General features: G+C 44.5%; 1 protein-coding gene across 4 annotated transcripts in view; it reads right to left on the reverse strand.

The window, feature by feature from the left end:
* Nucleotides 1–9527, reverse strand: part of LOC147014491 (TBC1 domain family member 4-like) — a 79136-nt gene extending 69609 nt beyond the window's left edge. The window contains exon 1 of one of the 4 annotated variants that reach the window (XR_015050776.1): nucleotides 8941–9521. Coding sequence is in view for 2 of the 4 variants with exons in the window: in XM_085852479.1 (XP_085708605.1) it covers nucleotides 8941–9378 (438 nt within the window). In the remaining 2 variants the exon portion in view is untranslated. Of the gene's footprint in view, nucleotides 1–8940 lie in introns of all 4 variants that reach the window. The other 3 variants (XR_015050777.1, XM_085852479.1, XM_085852482.1) reach the window with 3 other exon arrangements.
* Nucleotides 9528–16012: the final 6485 nt, after the last annotated feature.

Raw genomic sequence — 16012 nt, forward strand, 5'->3', positions numbered from 1 at the left:
AACCTGGCATCCAAAGCCAGTGAGTGCTTGTCGACAAGAGTGCGTTTTAGAGGATCGTGGCGCTAGCGGTCGACCATCTCATCACGGATGCTCACCTCGTCTCGCCTCCTCTGGATTCGGCTGCCCTGGTCCGTCCTTTGGCGACTGGTGCGGACATCGAGCCGCGCGAACGCGGCCGGGTAGCCAGCATGTTCTCTCCCCTCAGCTCATCTTCCCTCCAAACTGGAGGGGGCAATAAAAGACCCGACGGGGTCCATTTCTTTGGGTGTGTGTCTGAGTGTGGGCCCGTCTCCAAGTAGAATTGTTAAGTGCTTCTTGTTGTACATTATTTACATTTCTTATTCGGATAACTCTGCTCTCTGTGTGTTCCTTTCCCCCCATTGTAAATAAATCCCCTCTTGTTGAATGTCCCAGCTCATACTTGTCCTTTCTATCATTGGTTTGCTGCGCTGCAAACGGGAAATAGGAGGCCTCATTGTTGCCGTAATCGTGAAATTGGCCCGGCAGGATTCTGGTACTCTCCGCTCGGGGTAAGACTCGGATCCGGCTCGATAACGGCCTGGATCGCGCAAATCCTGCCGAGGGTGAATTTCCCCGGTAGTTTGGACGACGTGGGTATTTAGGTGTATTGAAATTGGCAATTGACCCTATCCCACATGGTCGACCTATTGGCGATTTTCGGTCCAATAAGGGACCTGTGACCTTTCGGATTTATCTGAAAGGTACGACCTAAATTCCGGTGTGTGCAGTGGAGCCGACTCTACTGCTCCCCCTCGTGGTCGTGCTTGCCACCAAGACTCGTCCCCACAACAATAGTACTGTATAGCACATTTCAAAAATGTATTGGGCCCCAATATGTTCTCGTGGATCAGGCATTACATGGCGGAGGTATGCACTCTACTGAGTACCCGAGTTACCTCCGCCACCGAAGGTGGAGGAGGTTATGTTTTCACCCCTTTCTGTCTGTTTCTTTGTTTGTTTGTGTGCAGGATATCTCAAAAAAGTTGTCGACGGATCCAGATGAAATTTGGTGGACAGGTTGGGTGCGTGAAAAGAACGAATTGATTTGAGTTTGGTGAAGATCTGAATCCGGATGTGGATACGAGAGTTATACAATTTTTAAAGTGATTCTTCACCATTGAGAGATTGGGCCAAAAAACGATATAGTACTGTATAGCATGATATTTCAAAAACGTAATGGGCCCGATATGTTCTCGTGGATCAGTCATTACGTGGCGGAGGTACGCGCTCTACCGAGTGCCCTTCTAGTTTCTTGCTGCACTGGGCATGGGGTCGGTTTGATTCCCATGGTGCTCACTCACCAACCCACTCTTGGAAAGTTTGGTGAGGTTACCAAAACACCCCAAGACTTGGGATGAGGGAGGTCTTTATCCTGCAGTGGACGGAAACTGGCCTGGTTTACGATTTAACCAACTCAACTGGCCTGCACATACTCATGTGTTGGAGTTGAAACATTGTGGTTTGTCAAGGAAAGGGCAAATTCTTTCACGAGGATTTCCCTCCAAAGACTGCGTAATGGTTGAGTTCATCACACCCAAGGCCCAGTACCTTGTCTGCATTGTCAAGATTCCACAGCGATTTATGCGATTGAACTCAGACTCGAGAACCTTCATTTACAATTCCAGATCATTCATCAAGCTGTAGAAATGAGTGAATTACATTGGCATTTTACCCACAAACTTGATAATGGCTGAGTCGGCATGTGTTGGCTGGCATCCAGCTGGAAGATGCCCATGCATTGATAAATAGCAAAAGAAACAAACTGGATCTTGGACCAAAGCTTGGACAAAGGGCAACTTCCTCAATACAGCTTCATGGTCAGGATTATGTTGCCTGCGAATTTGCAGTGCAATTTAAAGACAGTCTTGGCGGAATTTTTTTTTTTTTTTCCTCTCGAGTCAGGCTCATGGAAGACCGAGGTTAAATTGACAGTGGGTAGCTGGGCTACAATTGGGCACAATCAGTGAGGGAATAAACAAAGAGGAAAAGAGGAGAGACAAAGGAGAGCAGGAAACACTGAAAACAGCAAGTAAGAGGATTGGGTTTGGAAGGGTTCATGGGAGTAGTAAAGATCATAGGTCATGTCGTGGTGCACTGCCTGCTTGAAGCCCTGGAGGGAACAGTGGGAAAGGGTGGCATTTGGAAGGTAGTTCCATAGATGGGAGAAGAGAGAACCAAAGGAGTTGAGGTGTGCAGTCAGATGGATTTTGGAAGTTTAACCAGGAGGGAGTTACTGATAGAACGCGTTTTTTTCCTGGAGTAGCCTTGGAGAATCGCATGACTGAAGGAGCAGAGCAAACAATATTGGAGAAGAGGCGGAATAAAACAAGTTTCCTGTAATATTCAAACAACTAAAAAATTGAAGAGATCTTATGAAGTATATAATCAACATATTGTGGAAGAGTATTCTAAATCAATAAGTGGGTTTAGCAATATGGTAATGAAGCGTCGAACCTCACATTTTAAAACTAAAAACCGATACAGCGACAGTATATGGGATGTGAATGCAGAACCAAATATGTCTGCACAAAGAAAGTTTTGTTACCATCAGCATATTCCCTACAAAAGTCAGGTCAGGTATGAGAGCATGCACCAGAGCAGCGCGTTGCTGCATCCATTTTCCACCGGTACTCCAAGGGCGTCCGTCTGGCCACCCCCCCCCCCCCAAGCAGATACCTGCCCATCCCCATCTCCTTGAGAGGCCGATAAACCTGCTGCAACCATGAGGAACATGGTCGGTCCATTGGCCTCCTCCACTCACGAGGTTCCCTCGCTGAGAGAATCTGGTGGGCAGGATCAGCGTCAGGAAAATGAGCCACATGTCCATACAGCCGCAACTGACGCTCACGGACTATGCAGGTAACAAATCTCATTTGAGTCTCTCTCAGAAACCGCTCGTTCGACACAGTCTGACCAGCAATAGCCAAGGATTCTCTGAAGAGACCTGGTACCAAAGGAATTAACTCTGTCTCAGATCCCTGGTTAGAGTCCAAGTCTCACATCCATAGAGCAAGACGAAGCACCAAGGACCTGAAGACTCGGACTTTCGTCCTCCCGCACAGGTACCGGCAGCACCACACCCCATGATCCAGTGAATCAATGACTCCCCAGGCCCGACCCACATGTGTATTGACCTCTGGCTCACAGCCAGCAGAGACATGAATCTCTCCGTGACCTCAACAATTCGGCCCTGCGAAGGGAAGCTGCACAGGAGATACTCCCACGGAGTGGGTTTTCAGATTTATTTTTGCTTTTGGTATGTTTTGCGGAATGAAGTGTGTTACGGTGGCCGGAGTGCAAATCCTGCCCTCAACCTCCTTGTCAAAAGTAACCCAACTGCAGGAAGACGTCCGCGGCCACAGTCGGGCACTAGATATGGATGGCCGTTGGCTCACAAGCTCCTCCACCCTTTGACAGGTTTTGTTTTTAATCCTGCTGGGTGTCCATATCATACATCCTCCTCACCAGAAAATCTGGTGGGGGAGATGGTTTAGTCGCCGACAACCCAAACATGAAACAGATTAGTACAAGTTTACATGGGACCTGTAGCAAGTCACAGATCTCTAATCTGACCTGACACACCTGACCCTCCAAAGACAACCACATACAAGCATTACTCATTGACACAGTCAATAATAAACAAACAAGCAGTCATAGACTGGTACTTACGAAATCGTCAACTTGACCTCTGATCTTGTCTAATAAAAGCTGTCTCAAGAGAAGGTAGCGACGCAAACCACAAGTTTCTACGATGATTCTGTGCAAAACCATCAAAAATCGAATGTTTGACCTCACTGTGACCTTGACCTTTGACCAAAATCTAATCAGCACTCGCCATCACCCTCCTGAATAATGTGGTGCGATTTGACATTGGTAGCTTCTTCCGTTCGAGTTATAACTTTTTTTTGGTTGTTTGACCTCACTGTGACCTTGACCTTTGACCGATTTTGACCAAAATCTAATCAGCACTAGCCATCACCCTCCCGAATCACGTGGTGTAATTTGACATTGGTAGCTTCTTCCGTTCTTGAGTTATCGTGCAAACAGAGGATGGAAGTCATCAATATACTTCCGAAATCTTTAGATTGTTCTCGTGGATAGTCTGACCAGGAAATCTTTAGATTTCGTAAGTAATAAAACCCACTAAATTGTGGGGGGGGGGGGGGTTCACCGTGGCACCACAAAGCAATTCAAAAGTTATCCACCCCCATCTGAATAATTTACACAAACATTGGTACAATTCAAATGGGACACCAGACAAGAAAAAGAGAAGATTTAATGGGTTGAAGAAAACTAGCAAAAAATAAAAAATAAAAAAAATAAAAAAAAGTTGAAAAACCAGGGCTAATAAGACTATTCAATGGGATCAGAGGCAAACAATAAGTGTTGCCACAAGACATGCTCGTGGATGTTGAAAAAAGGTGTACGTACGAGTTTGTCACATTCCACACAGGCCAGGTTACCCGCCGATGTGTTCGGTGTTGGCGCACAACACGCCTGTGCTAGTCGGGTCTGGCCAGATTGTCAGACAACGTTTGAAGTGAACCTTTTGAATCCCGCTACATAGCGTGCAGTTGTGATGATAATAACAAGAGCGAGAATTGCTTTGCAAAACATGTCCCCGACCGATATGATATTTTTCAAGTTCAAAAAGGGCACAACTGAAAAATTGACGAAGCACCATGAAACGTGAACTTATTATCATAAAGCCATGTACTAAGATTCAGTTGACTATGTTAATGGGTATATGGGGGATAACAAAATAAATAAAAAGTCTGAAAAAAAAAAAAACCACAGGCGGAAAGGACGGACAGATGGAGAGCAAACCTCTAGCCCCCTCAAGCAAAAATCGGTGGGGACTAAAATACAACCACAGTAGAAATACCAGGGGGGATGGGAACGTAAACCCCCCTCCTCCCAACTTTGCCGAAGGGAGGAAGGGGAGGAAGGGGAGGATCCACCCCCCCAATAATTGTCCATGGAATAAAAAGAAAAATTGGTAAATGTTACAAAAATATATATTAAAACTTTTCAAACCACCAAACAGCTGTCACTGGGAAATTACGTATCTAAATTTACAAAGAGCACACGTACATCCGCATGATGTATACCACAAACGCAAACCATGCACACAGTCTATTTTTCCTCGATGTTCGAGGTTTGTTTTTTTTTAAATTGTTATTATTTTTTTTCTTGCAGCAGCCAGTGTACCTTGTCACGTCTCAGCAATATTGAGGATCAATTAGGTTAGTCATTCAGGGCTGTTCAAAAAGACGACGTAGTTTTTCTAACACCTGGGGTGTTAATTACGCAAGTAAAATTATATTACGCAAGGAAGCAAGTACGTAAGCAAGTACGCAAGTACGTAAAAAAATTACGCAAGTAAAATTACCCAACGAACGCAACACCTGTGGGTGGTGGGGGTATAATATCATCCCCCCCCCCACACATACACACACACTTTTCAAAATGGACTTGCACCACTGCTTATACGACAAGGAACTTCTTCAATGCCGGAAGAGGCAATTCAGCCCATCAGGCCTATGCAATGGTTGCCAACCTATGGTTGTTTACCCGTTTAAAATTCTAAGCATCAAGCAAGGAAGCAGCACGTACAATTTTTAAAGTCTTCGGTTCGACTGGGCGGGGGGGGGGGGTATGCAGCCACCAACATCCACGCTCGAACCATTATTCCACAGAGTCTAATCATGGAAATGGAATCAAGAATGACACCACGAGCGCTTGACCTTGTAAAGTACGCACAATTTGGACCAAGTGCAACAAATAAACGTGGATACAACAACTGAGAAATGTACTCTACGGCAATCCATCAGCTTCTGAGATAGAACACTTCCTTAGTCAGCACTTCACACAAATCAAACATCCTTCTGCTTTGCCCACAGACCTTCAGACATACCGTAGATGGTCCACCCTTTACGCTGTCAGCCTTTCTAGGAGTTTACGAAGATAGTGCAGCTGCAAAATGGCATTCCAAGCCAAAGTTTGCAACATACAACCACCCAATCGGCAATGAGGGCACCAACGTTAGACTTCGTGCTTTGCACCAAATATAATGAAATTGCATTGGATGGAGACGCGGTCACTCGTGCCGCTGGAACACCTCCTCTCAGTGTTCAATCACCACACATACTGTTGACTTGTAATTTGTCTCCTGGGTACCCTTCGTATCCATGTTAGAAGCACCGATATCTCACAACCTTTTCTACTATCCAATTCCTTCATGTATGATGACCATGACACCCTTTGACCCTGTTGAAAAACCTTACAAATAGTTTGCTCAAACACTCAAACTATGTGAGGTTTACAATATCGTCGTCATGACCTTCAGAATACACATCGAGGATGGACATCCCACGGTGATGCACATCACGTGCTCTCGTACTGGGGAGCATGGTTGGTAGCGACTGCAATCCTCATCAGCCTTTCTCGAAAGAGTAGATGTGAAGCACCAGTCGATGTGGATTTGAGACGGCAGAGAAATCGATCTCACATGTAGGTTTCCAAGACATAGCTGAGATGGCAGGATAACCCAGAGGTATGCAAACTTGCCTCCAGCTGTCTCGCATGGGTTTTAATCTCTTCCAGGCAATAACATGTCATCCTGGTGTTTTGCAGACAGGGCGAGGCATCGATTTGTGTACCGTCCCTCAGATGAATGTTAAACCGGGTCACCCGTCTGCTGGCATAAGTTGGTTGACTTTAGAGATCCCATAGTGTCCTTCTCAAAGAGTAGGTGAGCCATCACCTAGTAATAAGAGTAGCCAGCTCATGATGTACGCAGTTACTGTTACTACACCTACATGCAACATCCAAATCCAAATAATCCTACAGCGTTTCGTCTTCTTTAATAGCCACAGTCATTTCCACATTCTTGTGAGGTTGGCCAGGAGAAGCTTGGCCCAAGTCTTTCACGAACCGGCTGGCTCAGCTTGATGTTCGACTAAGGTTAAGGCAGGAATTTGGAATCGCACCGTGGTGTTGACAACAGCTCACCCACTCTTCATGAAGGACACCGTGGGATCTTTAATATCCACAAACTAATGCGAGCAGATGGGACACCATTTTGGCGTCCATCCGAGGGACGGCCATGCCTGTGAAACACCAGGGCAACAGTTTACAGCTGGGTCAGGATTCAAACCCAGGCTGGATAGCTTAGAGGTGAGTATGCATAGGTCTTGGCCATCCTGCCAGCCCCCTCCCCCCCAACATTCCACCAAAACAAAACCAGAACGGTTTCTAAAGGTAGCTTTCTCTCTGGGGGGGGGGGGGGAAGGCAGGAGAGTTATGTTTTCATCCGAGTCTATCTACCTATTCATCTGTGAACATGACATCTCAAAAAGTTGTGGACCAATTCGGACAAAATTTGGTGGACAGATTGGGTGTGTGACAAGGACGAAATCGATCCAGTTCTGGTGAAGATCTGAATGCGAGGATTTTTGAATTTCTAAAGTGATTTTTCTTTCACCATTAAGGAGATGGGACAACACGAGATGGAGCACGATATTTCAAAAAGGAAACATTGGACGGATTATGATAAAACCAGGTAGACGAGTTGGGAAGGTGACAAGAAGCAGATTGCATTTTGGTTCAGGTCCGAATCCAGATCCGGCCACTACCAAACATAAACAGTTCAGCTTGGCAGAAGTGTGCGCTCTACCGAGTGCCGTTCTAGTTGTAAATGAGTTAGATAACTCATGGATGTTACAATGGTAGTTTATGAACCTTGGAGTAACCAAGAAAAGAACTTCACTTTGTAGGTTTTGTCATTGTATGACATAAAAGGTGAAAAAAAAACACAACATTGTTTTTGTTTTTATTTTGGACTGTCAACCAAGTCCTCCCACCACTTTTCCAATAACAAAATACGATTGTTGATGGAATAATAGATTCTGAATGTTTATTAATTTTTATTACCCATGTCAACACATCAAGCACACTTTATTTCCTGGATCTCTGCCTGATCAGGATGATGATGATGACGATTGCCTTTGAAAGGAACAAAACAAGGCCTTGTGATCATGACATCATGCTCTCCAGGTACACACAAGGTAATGTACCTACCAACTGTTTAAAAGGATTTGTTTACAGTGAAGTACAAGGTGCACACCAAGGGTTTATTTTGAGAACCACCTTTTTACCCAGCAGTTTAGAAACTGATATCTATAATTCCAGCAATCTCTGTGTGTGTCTGTATGTCTGTGACCGCTGTTTCTCGACAACCGCTGGTCCTATCTAATTGAAACTTGCCAGGTATATTGCTGGGAACCTGAGTATGTGCCTTTTCAAGGTTTGATATTAAATCGGACAAGTGATTCCCAAGTTATGGCCATTTATTTACCAAACCAATGACAGGACACGGTGCTATGACGTCACAATTCTTCTTTTGATATGACGTCACAATTGACGCTGGGGACCCGAGTATGTGCCTTTTCAAGGTTTGATATCATTCTTCTTCATCCGTTTCAGCTGTTTCCCAAGTGTTTCTCAAGTTATGGCCATTTATTTACCAAACCAATGACAGGACACGGTGCTATGACGTCACAATTCTTCTTTTGATATGACGTCACAATTGACGCTGGGGACCCGAGTATGTGCCTTTTCAAGGTTTGATATCGTTCTTCTTCATCCGTTTCCCAAGTTATGGCCATTTATTTACCAAACCAATGACAGGATAGGACACGCACGTACGGGCACGCACTAGCTTGTGCTCAATGAGAATCCAACTGTTAGATATATATATAGCCGACAATACAGCGTCCCAAACATTTATACACCAACGTGCCATTTGGGAACCCTTTGGAAAGTGTTCATTTATCGGTTACCTGCGCACTCCCACCCGTTATGAATACAAGAACTCCTGTTGACAGACCAGAAAACCCGACAACCTGCACGGCACACCTGCTGCGTCGTCTCTGCGCGAAGCACGTGGCACGCGAGCTTCGACTCGGCGTTCTCGGGTTGGAGACGCACCAGGCACGCGAAACAGCGCGGGTCTCGCCGCGCCTTCGCGAAGCTGCAGAAATCCACGGCGCGATGTTCGAACACGAACACCGAGCCCGACGAGGCGTCCCCCGCGGGCACGCACCGGGCCACCGGGCCGGCCAAGCGCAGGTACACCGGGCGGCCCGGACCGCGGCCCGAGTCCCCGCAGCCTGAGCGTCTCTGCACGTCGGCCAAGATCCAGGGCAAGATCGCGGCGGACGCGGAGCGCGGGTCCAGCGAAGAGTGCCCGACGTGTCGGAGGGCGAACGTCGTTTTCTTTGACCGAGGCGTTTCCGTCGGAGAGACCGGGTCTTGGGTCGCTCCGGGATCGGGGCGCGACGCCGGTGCGGACATGTTTACGTTTCCAAGCACGAGAGAGCGCACGTCGACCTCCGCACGGAGAGACCGATGGAAGCAAACAAAGGATCCACAAGGTAACAGCTTCAACCGAATCGCAACTTTATAAGCAAACGATGCGGATTTAAAGAGGAAGAAGAATCGTTAGTGGGTGGAGAAGTGGGCGTGTCTTCAGGGTGATTGTTACTTTATTATTAATTTATTAATTATTATTTTCGGGATTTCTACTTGAACGATGAGTCGCGTCGTGTTGTTATACAGATTACGTTATACATCGTGTCGGTAAGGAGGGAAAACGACAACGATAACATTATACCTGTGATAATGAAGGTGAAAATGTGGTGTCGGGACGTAAAAAGAGGGAACATGACGTATCGGAGTGACAACCTGTCAAGGGGGCGGAGCGAAATGAGAGGCCAAACAGACTGGTCCGATGTTTTAAAGACACGTCATAATGTTTAAACAATAATATGCCAACAAGAAAAAGAGCACAGATTGCAGACCTTTGCCAGGACTACTTTTGAGTGGTGTATGTTTTTTATTATTATAGATTTTAGGGTAAATCCAATATGGCTGCCAAACCACGTGACCTTTGAGATCATATGTGTGAACCTTTTGTTCCTCATGGACAGGTGGTCATACGTGTAAAGTTTCACCTCGATCTGTTCAGTCACTTCAGAGGAGATTTTTGAAGGTTAAATTTTTTTTTTAACTCACGTTCTAATCACGTGACCAATGACGTCATTAATAAAAAAATTTCTGTGGACCATTTTATCCCAAGATGACTCTCAAAAATTTTCATGCTGAGTGGATGTGGCGTTCTACATATTCAATTATGACATCATAACGAGGGCATCTATGACCATAAAAATCACACAATCCACATGAGGAGTACTTGCCGTGTGCCAAGTTTCAATTTTTTTCCCTTGGTGCGGTTTCAGAGATACAGAGGTCCAAAGTTTTTCCGTTTTTCCAATATGGCTGCCACACCACGTGACCCATGACGTCATAATTATCATTAAAACATTCTCCATGAGTCGTCGCACCGATGCTGGAAAGTTCCTCTCAATCCGACAAGCGGTTGCGGAGAAAAACACGAAAGTTCTGTGCGGACAAACAAACAAGCAGTCATAGACTGGTACTTACGAAATCGTCAACTTGACCTCTGACCTTGTCTAATAAAAGCTGTCTCGAGAGAAGGTAGCGACGCAAACCAGAAGTTTCTACGATGATTCTGTACCAAACCATCAAAAATCGAATGTTTGACCTCACTGTGACCTTGACCTTTGACCGATTTTGACCAAAATCTAATCAGTGCCAGCCATCACCCTCCTGAATTGCATGGTGTAATTTGACATTGGTAGCTTCTTCCGTTCTTGAGTTATCGTGCCTACAAACAAACACACAAACACACACAAACAAACACACACACAAACACATAAACACACAAAGACACAAACAGATGATGGAAGTCATAAAGATTTCGTAAGAAACAAATGGACACAAATGCAATACCCCCTCCTCCGGTGATGGTAACTGGAGCACATTCTGTTTGATCAAACAAAACAACGTGTTGTTGGAGGTTCTTCTCTAAATCATCATTACGTACTCGGTTCTAAGGACGATATCACTTCGCTGTCTCTCTTCATTCCTGCTTTGGTATCCCTGGACCTGCTCTTGAAGGGTTTCAATCTTGTCTTGATGCAGATCGAATGTAAACTGCTATATTGTAATTCATCATGAGAGTTCGACACACGCACATTTCATCGAGGCGTCGGTGTTTCCCAAGGATTTGTTTTTCTCTTTATCTTCATCCATTTGGTACAATTTACGGAATTTCGATATCGGCTTTCTCTGCGACCTTGATATACCCAGGTCTACCTGTCCATTGAACATGATGATGCCTTCTCTTCCACAACTCTGAAATTCAAACATGGATGTACCTGAACTATCAAACTCAAATGTTCATAATAAACCGAGACTGACATGTTGGTTCTTGAACTCTCATCCACCCTTAAAAAGAACTTCATTCTCCTTCTGTATCCCTATTGTCCTTTACTTTCCCCCATTCCTCCCTACACCCATTGTTTGTCCACGTTTCCCTCTATCTTGGCTTTAAACTCAGCTGTTGGTCTCTCTCTCTCTCTCTCCCCCTCTCTCTCACTCTCTCTCTCTCTCTCTCTCTCTCTCTCTCTCTCTCTCTCTCTCTCTCTCTCTCTCTCTCTCTCTCTCTCTCTCTCTCTGCAGTTCCTTTTGTTCTGTGGCATTTTGATCCGTTCAGTGTACTAGTGTACTAGTACTAACTCTTCCATGAGCCTCGACTGTGCATCCAAAAAAAAACATCAACATGATCCCATAACTCCTTCGATGGTGCAGTTGGTAGAATGGGGGAGCTGTATAGGTTATTCCACAAGTTATATTCAGATTGCCAGCTCCAATGAAGATTGTTTTGACCCTCTTTAGTGTGTGAATTGTGTAGGTCCGGAGAGTGCACTTGGGCACGATGTTGAGTGCTTGTGTTTTCCCCCTCTACGTATGTGACAAAATTGGCCAAAACTACCACCTCCACATGGCGAGAGATAGGACTGTCGTTTGGCAGTGTGAAGTAGCAGGTGGACATATTGAGGGATCTTGGCTGTACCGAGCCGTTGGGAGAGCATTAGACTCTCCAGCAACTAGCCAGCATCTTAGAACCTACAACAGCAAAAAAAGGCTTTTAAGGAGGGAGGCCCTGTGGTTCTAGATGCCCAAACAAAAGCAAAAGTTGAAACACATTTGGATAATTTGGACAGCAGTTGAGCTTGATGTTGTGCCCTGACTCTTCATAGGACAGGTACACAATGGTTCTGAGCTGTGCAGAGAGAGAGTGCAGGTTTTCATCAGTCGAGTTTTCCTACCCAGGAGATAATATGTGCGTTGTTTTCTTGTTATAGCCTCACCACACGTATCAGTCAGTATAACAGGGTCAAGATGATGAACAGAAAGGTTGAATGCGGGATGGAATGAACTTGTCTACATTTCTAAAGGAGGAGGAGATAACCTTTAAAGCCAAACATAAATTTATTCCTGCCAACATTTCTGACGTAATCTTACCTAAAAATACATATAGTATACCTAAATATAGTTAAATCTTACCTAAATATAGCAAATACCTAAAAAATAGCAAAGAATGTTGCCATGGTTTGATAACCACAATCTCCTTGGAGTTCCTCGCTGGGATGAAGACTTTTGGTGATCGAACATCACTCACATTTACTCAACTATGGAACCCTTTGCCTTTAAAAACTCACACAATCTCATCAATTATGGCTTTTAATTCTCACTTAAAATGTAATCTTTTACTGTTTTCTTTCTTAGTCTTCAATCTTCTTACCTCTTCCTTCTTTATAAAGAAGTTTAGGATTTTATTTATAAATGAAAAGTACTAGATAAGAAATACATTTATGGATTAATTGACTCCATCTGGAGGCCCCTTGATTCCATTTTATTACAAACCAGCGAATATACCCATCAATCACATGTAAGGGGATGGTATAGCATTTTATTGGGAGTGGCAAACACAACAACAATAATAATTCCTCCTTCTCCTCCTCCTCCTTCTCCTCCTCCTCCTCCTTCTTATCCTCCTTTTTCTCCTTCTTCTTCTTCCGTATGACGTCGTTTAACTCACAGATTTAAGTTCAAGTTGGACAGCCAATACACAGCACTATTATCTGTTGTTAGGTGGATTGCTCTGGATCCTTCATCAAATTGCTGTAGATGATACTTATTCGCAATGTGGTGGACAGTCTTATTTGGGTAACCTCACTCACATGCTGGGGTGTTTTTGAAATTCCATTTGTGGAGGTGTTGGGATGTCCTTGTCTGTTCATTGTTGTCCACTCTTTCCAAGGAAGGTCGAAACCTGGAGGCTCTTTTATCAGATCTTTCACCAGGTCTTTGTTGGCGATATTGTCATCTGCCCAGAGATTGTGCTACTTGTCCTTTGTGTCAAAACCCGCATCATTAAAAGCATTTGCAGAACATCAGAAAGGTCTACGTGACTTGAGTCGCATATCAGAACTCGGTAAGTTCTGCAGGTCTTCGTGGATTTGCAGCTCGAGGTTGGCTTCAACACGATCAAACTCTCTCAGCATTCTTGCCTTCCGGGGTACATCAGGGTGTGGGTGTTAAACAGGACTGGGAGTCAGTGTAAAGCAGGTGTTGATTTCAGTGTACCGCTAATTAATTATCTGCATCAATATGTTCAGGACAATGTCCAAATGTTCTGTGTGCTGCTCTCTGCCCACCCAGGAGAACAGTATTCCGCTGAAGAGTACACAGGAGCAAGGCGAGCTTCCAGATGATGCTTACCCCGGTCTTGATATATTGTGACCCTTTGCAGGTGTTTGCGGTCCGTAAAGCTGTGATCAAGAATGACTCCAAGGTCATTCTTGATTGGTTTGCCAAAAAAGGAAATGTGAAGTCTGCTGTTAGCCAGTCGGTTACTGAGATGAAAAGCAGTAACTGTGGTCTGAGTTGGGTTTGGGCAGAGGTGCCAGGAGATGAATTGCTGCTCCATTACCTTTAAGTCCTGGGACAGGATTTGCTGCTGAGATCCTCAGTGTTGGTTGCTTGGATAGCAAGGGCAAGATCATCTGTGCAGGCAAACTTCCTAGAGATGGTACAAGGAATGTCACTCACATACAGTAGATGTTATAGAGGATTGGAGCTAAAACAGACCCTTGGTGAAGTCCATCATTCTGTGGTGCTTATTTGGTCTCCAAGTGCATCCCAATCTCTTTGATTGCTAAGCATAAAAGAAAAGACATGCATTGTGGCCTGGTACTGAAAAAGTGTAGCAGCTTTTAGCAGAAGACCATGCCACCACACAGTATCATATGGTGATGAAAGCTCAACGAGTGCAATGCCTGTCTTGAGCCCACGAGAATGGCATCACATCAGCCCTCAGAGCGAATGCTTTGATAAAAGTATTCTTTCAACTGGGATGGACAGAATAAAAGCTGTAATTAAATTCAGATGCTTTAAGCAGAATTGTGAGACAATGTTAATGATGTCTACGAAGTTTGGTGACGGTGCTTGAAGCGGTGATTTTTTTTTGTATACAATATCGAGGTTTGTATAAGACCTAACAGTAACACACACAGTGTATAACAAAAGGAGCAGGAGACAAGAGGGGTGTGAGAGGGAAGCACAAAAAAGTGGGGAACAGAGACATTAGGAGATCTGTGGAAGGGAGAGGGAGGGGTGGGGAATATGGGGTATACAAAATGGACATTACAGGGACTTTCAGGAAGGAAAGCAGGGAATTTGAAGGAGGTGGGTTTGGAGTGGATTAATGGAGGTAGAAAAGATAATGGTTTTGGATGGGAGAAGATAAGAGATGATGGTGAACAGCTGTTTTGAAAACCTGGAGGGAAGAGTGGGATTGAAGAGAGTGTGGGAGTTTGTTCCAAAGGCGGGAAAAAGAGGAATGAAAGAGTGAAGGTGAGCAGTGATTCTTGATTTTAAAATTAAGGTTTTCTCCTATCATCAAAGAATGGGGGTCCCAGAGGATTTTCCCCAATCTCATCATCTGGTGAGTTGCCCTGCGAAGGGTAGCAGCACCGGAGGTACTTCCATGGAGTGGGTTTTCAGTTTTCTTTGCATTAATGGGTTTTGAGGAGTGAAGGGTTTTACGGTGTCAAGAGTCCAAATCCTGCCACCAACGTCCAACAAAAAGTAACCCAACTGCAGGAGGACATCCGCAGACACAGTTGGGCACTATATATGGATGGCCATTGACTCACAAGTAACTCCTCCGCCCTTTGACAGGTTTTGTTTTTAATCCTGCTGGGTGTCCATATCCATACACCCTCCTCACCAGAAAACCTGGTTGGGGAGATGGTTTAGTTGCCAACAACCCGACCATGAAACAGGTTAGTACAGGTTTACATGGTACCTGTAGCAAGTCACAGATCTAATCTGGCCTGACCTGACATCTGTCTTCATCGATCAATGTGAAACTTCACAATTATGGTCAAGTAGTAATGTGGAATATATGTTTGAAATTTCAACCTGATCGGACGCATGGTCTGGGAGCCAGAACTATAAAACTTTTTAAATCAGGGATCTTTAAAAAAAATTTTTTTTTTTTGAATAATGCTCACCTGGCTGTACCTTGATCTGTTTGAGGGTAGAGGAGTAGCAGCTGAAATGTGAATCCTATCCAGGTTCCTCCTGATGACCTCATCTTTTCTTTTTGCTTGTTTGGGTTCCTCCTGATGACTCTAATGCAGGACTGTACCTAGTTGGTCTTCCATTTGATTTGAATTTAATTAATTTTAATCCCATTATAAATTCAATTGAATAATATTAATAAACGCCATGGGTCAGGGTCAGGTGTCCAATCAAAGCGGGTTTTCATCAAAGCGGGACGTCTTGGTATCCGCTCATCACTGCCAGCAGGTATAAAGTGGAAGTTCTAGTCATGTCTCTTATTAATTATATAACATACCAGTACACAAAAACCACAAAAACAAGTCCTGGCGAGGGTCTGCAATCTTTGATTGCTCTTTTTCTTGTTACATTTTGAAAAGGATTTTTGAAGTTTTGTAAACCACAAGATGACAAGACCTTTTTGATTGGCGTG

This window comes from Eptatretus burgeri, chromosome 13 (assembly GCF_056783735.1).
Source record: "Eptatretus burgeri isolate ZD-2024b chromosome 13, Ebu_testis_v1, whole genome shotgun sequence".
In the NCBI taxonomy this organism is placed as follows: Eukaryota; Metazoa; Chordata; class Myxini; order Myxiniformes; family Myxinidae; genus Eptatretus; species Eptatretus burgeri.